The 10,880-nt window shown below is 37.5% G+C and overlaps 1 protein-coding gene across 1 annotated transcript; it reads right to left on the minus strand.

The window, feature by feature from the left end:
• Positions 1–7,844: 7,844 nt before the first annotated feature.
• On the minus strand, positions 7,845–8,789 carry LOC116100848 (olfactory receptor 502-like). Its single transcript, XM_031384571.1, has one exon. It carries the CDS (start codon positions 8,787–8,789, stop codon positions 7,845–7,847), a length of 945 nt encoding a protein of 314 aa, XP_031240431.1.
• Positions 8,790–10,880: the final 2,091 nt, after the last annotated feature.

A 10,880-nucleotide genomic window follows, 5' to 3' on the forward strand; every position in this document is an offset into this window, starting at 1 on the left:
AGTCAAACACAGGAGAAGTAGTATTTAGTCCATTGTTTTATCCAGTGAGACCCAAGCTAGCCTTTAATATTTCAGTTTTTTTCTTTTTTCTTTTATTAGATATTTTTTTATTTACATGTCATACAATATCTCCTTTTCCAGTTTCCCCTCTGAAAAAAAGAAAAAAAATTTAAAAATAAACCAAAAAACAAAAAACACCAACAGCAAAAACAAACCCCTGTTCTATCCCCTCTCCCCCTGCTCGCTACCCCACCCTCTCCTGCTTCTTGGCCCTGGCATTCCCCTACACTGGGGCATAGAACCTTCACAGGGCCAAGGGCCTCTCCTCTCATTGATGACTGACTTGGCTATCCTCTGCTATACATATGCTGCTGGAGCCATGAGTCCCACTATGTATACTCTTTGGTGGGTGTTGAGTCCCTGGGAGCTCTGAGGGTACTAGGTAGTTCATGTTGTTGTTCATCCTAAGGGGCTGCAAATCCCTCAGCTCCATTGGTCCTTTCTCTAACTCCTTCACTGGGGACCCTGTACTCAGTTCAATGGATGGCTGTGAGCCTCTACATCTGTGTTAGTCAGGTACTGTCAGAGCCTCTCAGGAGATAGCTATATTTAGGCTGGCTTGCCCTTCCTTCAGTCTCTGCTCCATAGTTAATCTCTGCAACTCCTTCCGTGGGTATGTGGTTCCCCCCTTTAAGAAGGAATGAAATGTCCACCTTTTGGTCTTCCTTCTTCTTGAGTTTCTTGTGGTTTGTGGATTGTACTTCGTGTATTCCGATCTTCTGGGCTAATATCCACTTATCAGAGAGTACATACCATGTGTGTTCTTTTGTGGTTGGGTTACCTCACTCAGGATGATATTCTCCAGATCCATCCATTTCCCTAAGAATTTCACAAATTCATTGTTTTTAATACCTGAACAGAACACTAATAGCTTATGCTCTAAGATCAAGAATTGACAAATGGGACCTCATAAAGGTACAAAGCTTCTGTAAGGCAAAAGACACTGTCAATATGACAAATTGGCAACCAACAAATTGAGAAAAGATCTTTACCAATCCTATATCTGACAGAGATCTAATATCCAATAAATAAAAGAACTCAAGAAGTTAGACTCCAGAGAAACAAATAACCCTATTAAAAATGGGGTATAGAGCTATACAAAGAATTCTCAGCTGACAAATACCAAATGGCTGAGAAGCACCTAAAGAAATGTTCAACATCCTTAGTTATCAGGGAAATCCAAATCAAAACAACCCTGAGATTCCCCTTCATACCAGTCAGAATGGCTAGGATAAAAACCTCAGGTGACAGCAGATGCTGGAAAGGTTGTGGGGAAAGAGGAACATTCCTTCATTGCTGGTGGAATTGCAAGCTGGTACAAACACTCTGGAAATCAGTTTGGTGGTTCCTCAGAAAATTGGACATAGTTCTACCAGAGGACCCAGCTATACCAAACCTGGGCATATACCCAGAAGATGCTCTGACATGTAAAAAGGACACATGCTCCACCATGTTTATAGCAGCTTTATTTATAAGAGCCAGAAACTGGAAACAACCCAGATGTCCCTCAATAGAGGAATGGATACAGAAATTGTGGTACATCTACACAATGAAGTACTACTCAGCCTTGAATAATTCTTATCTCGTCTTCCTAAAATACTATTATGCTTATTGCATATTATTGTACTCGAGTCTCTACAAAGTGAAAAGGAGGGAATGCTTTGAAAGGACAGCCAACTCTTTCATTGAAGATCCATGAATTTTTCTACACTTACACATAAACTAGTATTTTCAAACTATAAGAAACTTTTTTCCTTTTTACAGTTTACAAATGTATCTGGCTTGTACATGGAAGACTAAAAAGTTGATTTGCTAAATGTGGTCTTTGCCAATTAAAACCTAATGTGCAGATTTAGAACCTGACACATAGACGTTTTTCTGCAGTATTGTCTGCTAAGTTTTAAATAAAGTCATGATCAATGTGCAAAACAAAAACAAAAAACAAAAAACAAAAACCTTCAAATCTCTCAAGAAAGAAATTGAAGAAGGCCTCAGAAAATGAAAACATCTCCCATGTTCATGGATTAGTAGGATTAACATAGTAAAAATGACCGTCTTACCAAAAGCAATCTACAGATTCAGTGCAATACCCATCAAAATCCCAACACAATTCTTCAAATACATGGAGAGAGAATTTCTCAATTTCATATCGAAATATAAAAAACTCTGGATAGTAAAAAACAAAAAGAGAGCCTCAAACTCATTGTATGAGGGAAATTTCCTAAACAAAACTCCAACAGCTCAGGCTCTAAGATTACCAATTGACAGATGGGACCTCATGAAACTGAAAAGCTTCTGTAAGTCAAAGGACATAGTCAATAGGACAAATCAGCAACCTACAGATTGGGAAAACATCCTAAGTAACCCCACATCATATAGAGGGCTAATATCCAAAATATACAATGAACTCATGAAGGTAACCTCGGGAAAAAACCAACCAAACAAACAAACAACCCAATCAAAGACTAGTGTATAGAATTCAACAGAGAATTCACAGCAGCAGAAACCTGAGTGGCTGAGAAGCTCTTAAAGAAATGTTCAAAGGCCTTAATGATCAGGGAAATGAAAATCAAAACAACCCTGAGATTCCTCCTTATACCAATCAGAATGGCTAAGATCAAACTCTTAGGTGAAACCACATGTTTGTGAGAATTTATAGAAAGAGGAACAATTCTTTAAGCTATTTTATGTCATTATAATTCCTCTGTTGAGAAATCTTTGTTTACTTTTGTATCCCATTTTTATTTGAGTTAATTGATTTGTTTGTTCCTAACTTTATTCTTCCTCTAATGAGTTCCTGGAAAGAAGATGCATTTTAGCTAAATATTGGTACAATAAAGGTAGTCATCCAAGTGACTCTTGTGTAATGACTTCATTCCCTTGGGATACACATCTTCAGGTGGCATATACAGGTAATCCAGGAGTTCAACAAATACAAAGAACTGTTGCAGTAAATCTCCAACCCAAATATGCACCAGCAATGAAATCACAACTCAATTAATAAGAATACATCTGTGTGCCTAAATTGGGCATATCTACCACTACACTACCATCTTCCCCATCTATGAGACCCCTTAGAACTTGTGGTTTCTCCAGGCCATGTACTTATTATGCTCCGCTTTCCTTCTTCCTCCTCCTCCCCTGTTGTCATGTTCTCTCTCTCTCCTTTTCTTCCAAAACCTTCAGCTCCACGTTCACTTCTTTCTCCTCCAAATCACAGGCTCTAGCCTTTATTTATAAATTAAGGTGGGAAGAAGGTTTACGGGAAATCACCTGAGTGCTGACTCATTCCTTGTTCACAGCCCCTCACAGGAGAAGGGAATTAGCATAAAATTACAAATAGTCCCAGAGCTATCTACAACAAAGAACTCCATAGTATACTCTGTAATGGTTATGTTAACTTACATTCCTATCAGCAGTATTAACTATTTCTTTTTCTATAGAAATCATCATCAGCATTTGTTACTATTGTTATTTTTGATAAGAGACATTGAAGTGTGGTGAGATGAAGTTTTGATTTTCATTCCCTGATGTCTGAACATGTGAAGCATTTCCTTATGTATTTATGGCTGAATTATCCTTTTCTTTGCATAGATATTTTGTGTATTTTAAGTAGGCCTCATAATTGCTGTGTAGCCTTTGTGTACTTGGCCTTGGATTTATAATTTTCTTGCATCACCTACCTGAATGCTGGAGTTAGTGATGTATTATATAATGTCTTCCCATGCACTTTTCTCATATGTTTATATTTTCATTATTTTTAAGTCAATGTATAAATCAATAAGCTTCATTATAATACTTTCATACATAGGCACACACATTTTGTTCTTGCATGACATGAAATATATATATATACATATGTGTGTATATATATATATACACATATATATGTATATATCCAGGTATAGGAGAAATGTATCTGGTTTTTTGAGTGACTTATTTTTTTATTAATTTTATTGTTTTATGTCCAGTCATTGCCCCCTCCCAGCAACAAGAATAACTAATATCAAAAACTCAGATGACAGCACATGTTGAAAGAATGTGAAGAAAAGGAACACTCTTCCATTGCTGGTGGGAATGCAAACTGGTACAATCACTCTGTGTGGGGCTCCGTTTATTGAGAACCTGTGAATACAAGCGGGTGAGAGAGAGAGACACAAGAGAAGGACACCAAGTAGGCTTTATTAAGGTGTGTCTTTACTAGGGGAAAACTGGGTTTATATAACAAGAGGCAGAATCAAAACTATGAAGGCAAAACGGAAACCATAACTCTAACATAAACAAGAGACCGGAGGAAGGAACTTCAAAGGCAAGTCCGACAAGGTGAGAGAGCTGTAAGTAGTCTTTGATCTACAGCAGTCAGGGATTCGCTCCCTGTTAAATCTCCAGTCCGAGAGCACCTACGGAGTGTGGGCCCTCTGGCCGGTCCCCCACAACTCTGGAAATCATTCTGGAGGTTCCTCAGAAAATTGGAAAAAGATCTATCTAAAGACCACTCTTGGGCATATACCCAAAAGATGCCCCACCATGCCACAAGGGCACATGCTCCACTCTGCTCATAGCAGCATTATCTGTGATAGCCAGAAGTTGGAAACATCCCAAATGTCCCACAACTGATGAATAGATACAGAAAATGTGGTTCATTTACACAATGGAATACTGCTCAGCTATCAAGAACGAGGACATCATGAGTTTTGCAGGCAAATGGATGGACCTAGAAAATATCATCTTGAGTGAGGTAACTCAGACCCAAAAGGACATGCATGGTTTGTACTCACTAATAAGCAGATATAGCCAAAGCAATACAGAATACCCTGGACACTATCCACAGAACTCAAGAAGGTTAACAAGCTGAAGGGCCCAAGCAAGGATGCTTCAATCCCACTGGGAAGGGAGAAGAAAGGACAGAGGGAGAAAGGGAACTGGATGCGAGAAGGGAAGGTGAAGGGAAAGGGGGACATGATCAGGAATTAGGGGGAGGACAGGTATGAAGCCCTGGGAGCCAGCAGAATGAATGGATACAGGCAACCTCAGGAGGTAGTAGGCAGAGGTGACCCTCCAGAATTTACCAGAATCCTGGGAAGTGAGAGACGATCAGGACTCCAAGGGATGGACCTGAGATGAAATGCCCAAAAATGGGGAGAAGGAAATTGTAGAGTCTAACTCCAGTAGAAAGACAGGACATCAAGTAGAAGGATGGGGTTGCCATCCCACATTCAAAACCTCTGACCCAGAGCAGGTATGCTCAAACGCACTGCAGAAAAGCTTTTTCTTTTTCTTTCATTTTCTCTTTTTCTAAGCTGACAGGCTTTTTCTGCCAGCTTTGAATGTGTTTCTTCCCATTTTATTTGGAAAATTGCTTATTCACGAAGTAAAATAAACGATCCTATACATTGACTCACACCCGGAGCACGAAGTTTTGGCTATCTCTGCAATATTTACATTCCAAGAGCCAGCACCACCCCGAAGTCACTGGCCTAATTCACTTGTGGTTTTCACTACCACTACAGTTCCAGCATTCCAAAGGTTAACGCAAATCCTGGAGTCTACAGTACTAACCTACTAATTTACATATGAACTGAGACCTGTTCCCTAGGCAACTGCCTCCAGAGCCAAAGCCGAAAATTTGCAACTCAACAGAGGCCTAATAAACTCAGCTTCAGCATCAGGGCGAATGACCTTGTGAGGACTACTCTTGAAAAACCAAAAAGAAAAAAGAAAAAGAAAACTGCTTTCAGAGAAACTGTGGCATTTCCCGGACTCTACAGGTTTTAAAGGCATATCTTGGCATTTACTGTGCGGATGGATGGTGCATTACGGAAGCGTGTCTCTCTGGCCAGTCAGCCCAGACAGAAACACATGCCAAGAGGCTGTGTTTTTATTAAAGACATGATATAAGCCCGGTTTGCTGTGTCAAACTAGTTGCACTTTGTCTGAATGACGGGAAGATAATGACCAAGAGATTATACAGGTCTTCCATCTAAGCACCATAATGATTCCCCGTACAAAACTGTGCCAAGTGTTATGGCCTTTACCCTGCTTTTTTATATAATAAATAAGGGTGAGATGTTGCATCCCTCGCCCTGTCTCAGCTCCCTCCCTCTGCCTGAGCTCAGCAGCAGAGCTTACACCTGGGACTGAAGCCGGCCACCTGTGGGGTTAAACAATGGCCCACAACCCTGCAGCTCATTCTGGAACAAGAGGCGGACTTATAGCTAGCTCCTGACTTCCTGTTTGCTAACATGCTGAAAGTAAACAGAACTGACTGCCTGAGAAAGGAATATGCAGAGAACCTGGCATCTCCATGTCTGCTGTTGCATTTACATTATGAATATATTATGTTTGGATATTTCAGTTTCATTTTGTGCCTGGTTACAAAACTCATTACACCCCAGTAAAGTGATGTTTTGAAACATTTACTTAGTGTCCATGTCTTTCTCTTGTTCTCTTCCAGTTTGATTCCACAGACCTAGTCTAACCTCTAGTCTGAAGAAACCCACCGACCAAAGTAGAACTGCTGGCCAGATTCTACATAAAATAAGAGAGATAATTTAAAATATTTTTAAAATATATGAATTTGAGCAGGTGAACATGGAGTAAGGGCACTCTATGGAGTTAGAGAGACATAGTAGTAAGTGGATAAAAGCAATATATTCTTTATAATTTATGGAAATGGCAAAACATAAGGAAACATTGTTAGACAGAGAAATCGCAGATAAATCAGGGATGGATTCCCTACTCTTCACTGAAGACTCCAGAATGAGGACACGGCCAGGGGCAAATACCACAGATCAGAAGTTTTTTGAGTCTACAAGCTCTATCTTTATAGATCACCTTTTCTACAATATTTCTAGGAATGTTAGTCTCTTCTTGCTCCTTATCATTCAATAAGATGGACATATTTATTGGTCTTATCTCAAGATAACACAGTTAAATCAAGTACAGCCCGAAGGACTGAAGTCTGTATTATCCAAGTTTCTCATACTATAACAAATAGCTAAGATAATCAACTTATCAAAGAAAAAGCATTACTTCTGGCACAGAGGTTACAAGTCTCAGTCGCTGGTAGAATGAATCTATGGATAAGATCTATTTCTCCACTTCATGGTAGGCATGTGAGCTTGAACAAAGCCTCCTGCCTCCTGTCCAAAAAGAATGATAAAGTTCTGAGTCACTTTTATCTTTTATGTCATGCCTCAGTTTAAGGAATTATTGCAAGGAGGCTCAATTTCTAAATTTTCCTGCATTCCCTCAAGAGCACTACAATAGGCAGTAGGCTTCTGCAAATGACATGAGATTTGGGGGAAATTTAATATCATATGTGAGCCAGGTGATGTAGTGCTTGCCCTTAATCTAAGTACTCTGGAGGCACAGACGAACAGATCTGTGTGTTCAAGGTCATCCTGTTCTACAGCATGAGGTCCAGGACAGCCAGGACTGTTATATAGAGATCCCTGTCTAAAGAAACCTAACAACAACATATAGAGATCCTGTCTATAACAATCTCAATTATGAGCAATTTTAAAAAGTATTCATGTAACATCAAACTTATGTTTAGCAATATCTATTTGTATAATTAAATTTATTCCATAAATTTAAAAACTTCATTTGGCTCTATGAAGCTTCTAGTTTTCAAAGTATAATGAAACTAGATCATCCATATTTATTGAAGAGCTTGTCACATGCTAACACTATCATCAATCTTTTTCAGTCAGAACCTTCTCTTTAATCTTCTATCAGAGACATTTATTACTAAATCTAATCTTTCTAAATAACAGACATCTCTAAGAAAATGTGTTTTTACGAAACTGTCTCTTCAGAGCACCCTTTATCTCTTGATTTCTGAGGCTATAGATGAGGGGGTTCAACATGGGAACCACCACCATGTAGAACACAGACACCACCTTGTTTTGGTCTGTGGAGTAGCTGGACTTGGGCATCACATAAATAAATGTAACAGTTCCAAAATAGAGAGTGACTGCAGTGAGGTGGGAGCTGCAGGTAGAGAAGGCCTTGCGGCGTCCCTCAGTGGAATGCATCTTCAGGATGGTGATGAGGATGTAGATGTAGGAGACAGCTATTACAAGCACGGTCATCACAACGATGGAGCCAGCTGTGAATGATGGAACAACTGCAGTGACACTGACATCAGAACAAGATAGTTTTACTAATGGTGCAAAATCACAGAAAAAGTGATTGACTTTATTTGGTCCACAAAAGAGAAGAGAAAAGAAGGAAAGTGTGAAGGAGGAGGCATTAAGAAAACTCCCTATATAAGATCCTACAATCAACTGGATACAGGTCTGTGTAGACATTTTGGTGGAATAAAGCAGTGGGTTGCAGATTGCTACAAAGCGATCATAAGCCATAGCAGCCAGAAGGAAGCATTCAACTGTCCCAAAGAAAACAGCTGTGGCAAACTGGATGCCACATCCAAGATAGGAGATGGTGCTTCTCTCCACTAGGAAGTTGACAAGCATATTAGGAGTGACTGAAGATGAAGTGCCTATGTCAGCAAAGGACAAGTGACTCAGAAAAAAGTACATGGGGTGATGGAGCTGGGAAGAGACTCTGATGAGAAGGATGGTGCTGAGGTTCCCAGACACAGTCACCAGGTAGATGCACAGGATGATGATGAAGAGGATGACACTAACGACTGGGTCATCAGTTAATCCCAATAAAATGAACTCTGTTACTGTAGTGTAGTTGCCATCCTCCAAGAAAGCCATGGGACAGTGTAGGTGATGCTGGATAAAGTCTGTGACGGAGATAGTATAGGGAAGAATTTATAAGTGGGCAGTTTCAGTTTCTTTAGTGCACAGATAATTCAAATGTATTTATGTCCATACTTATTTGCCTACAGGAATGAGTCTATAATTTAAGTTGGTTAACAATACACCAAAACACTTTTCCTCACATATACATTTTCTTTTTGTGTTATCTTCTTTAACCAATTACACCTTAAATTGAAATATAAAAATATAATATAAATAAGAAATATAAAATGAATGCTGTTTCTTTTATGGAAAATGAATGCTTAGCTTTATAGGAAAGAATTGGATAGTAGCTAATATTTTGCATGGTTCTTAAAATGTCAAGTATAAATATCTAAGTATAATCTGAGAAAAATCTAAGAAATATGCATAGATACACATAAGTAATTTATGAAATTACAATGTTTGCCACATTATTCTTAAAGAATAATATAAGGTTTTCATAAAATATTATTTATATCAGGATTTTAATATCTTTGGAAGATATTATTTAAGTTGCATTTAGTTTATATTGCATCCAGTAAAATTAGAATTAGAACCTGAATCTAACTGAAATCAATTACTTGTCAGCTAAAGAACAATATATATTTAAATAATAATAATCTTAGACTCCTATAAATCAAAAATGACAGGAATGGCTTTTAGTAAAAAATTTTAAAAGATATACTTTATGAGATTCCTACATAAATAAATTTACTATTCAAACAACAATTAGACAGCAATTTTAATTTATTAATCAAATTATCTACTTTAAGTTTTCAGATATTTTCTTACTTTTTAACTGAAAAACTTTTTACCAAATGATTTGATATATCTATGGAATGAATATGAAAACATAACAGATACTTAACACATAGCTAAAACAGATTTATTTTGAGAACATAAATATTTGTCTCAGAACATCCATGAAAAACAATTCAGCCAAATTAATTACAAAAAGCCAAAGACCTACCCAAAATGAGAACTCATTCCTACTTTACAGAAAAGGCAATGTGGAGTGGTTATATTGTCATCTTTTAGGTTTTGTTTCCTTTGGGTAATCAATCCCTGAAAATGCTAAATATTCAAATGTGAATTCTGAAGTTTTCATCTAGCTCTATTATTTCTTGTAATGAATATTGAGTAACTCAATTCCCAGGCAAGAATACGTAAGCTCTCAAGCTCCTGTCAATTCTCAGGAGGTCAATTTATTATTTTGTTTTGTCTAGGTGTTCATGCATAGTACTATGTGATTTGTTCATGATTTACTATATCATCATATAGCAAATTTTTTTAAGAACAATTATTTCCTTTACTGTGATATTTGCAATAAATGAATAATGCTAAACATCTACTATAAAGCTAAAAATTCCTTTCATTCATTCCATATATGTTTATCAATAAATATTTTAATGGCCACCTTTATCATATGCCATCCAATAGACAAAGGGAGCATAAAATGGAACTTTATATAAAAAAATTAAATTTTAAATAAGAAATATTTTTGACATTTGCATCATTGTTTATGAAGTAAGAACATAAATGTCGTAAAATTCCATAAAGAAATAAAATTTTAAAATGACTTGGGTGCTTCCAACAATAGAAATACAGTTGAAGTATCACACTTGAGTAGTGCTCTTGATGTAGATATGTCATGGGATAATACTAACTCTTCAGCCTGAAGACTCTGTGATACTCTAGCTCTCTTGCAAATCCTAATTGCAGGATCACTTGAAGCCCTGATATTGATTGGTTGCTTTGACAATCATTACAATAATAGTGACCAAATATCCTTATCCACATTCCTTTGCACTGGTCATCATGCTAACCAATTACATATAGAGAATATTTACAGGATGTTAGGATGTACATGCTTTCCTTTTCTCACTTTTCATTTGATAGAGCACAGATTGAGAGACTAAATGATTTGTATACTGTGATGCTGACTCCTATAATCTAATAGTGAGTTCACATCTACACCTTTTAAAAACCAAAAACTAAGGGAAAAAAAAAAACATAAAAGGCAAGTGCAGAATCAAAGGCACAGAAAACAATTCAATTCACCAT

This window comes from Mastomys coucha, unplaced genomic scaffold (assembly GCF_008632895.1).
Source record: "Mastomys coucha isolate ucsf_1 unplaced genomic scaffold, UCSF_Mcou_1 pScaffold21, whole genome shotgun sequence".
Classification (NCBI taxonomy): Eukaryota; Metazoa; Chordata; class Mammalia; order Rodentia; family Muridae; genus Mastomys; species Mastomys coucha.

What these genes read in the sequence shown, in the direction of transcription:
- LOC116100848 (XM_031384571.1), bottom strand. Translation starts at nt 8,789, where the DNA reads ATGGCTTTCTTGGAGGATGGCAACTACACTACAGTAACAGAGTTCATT.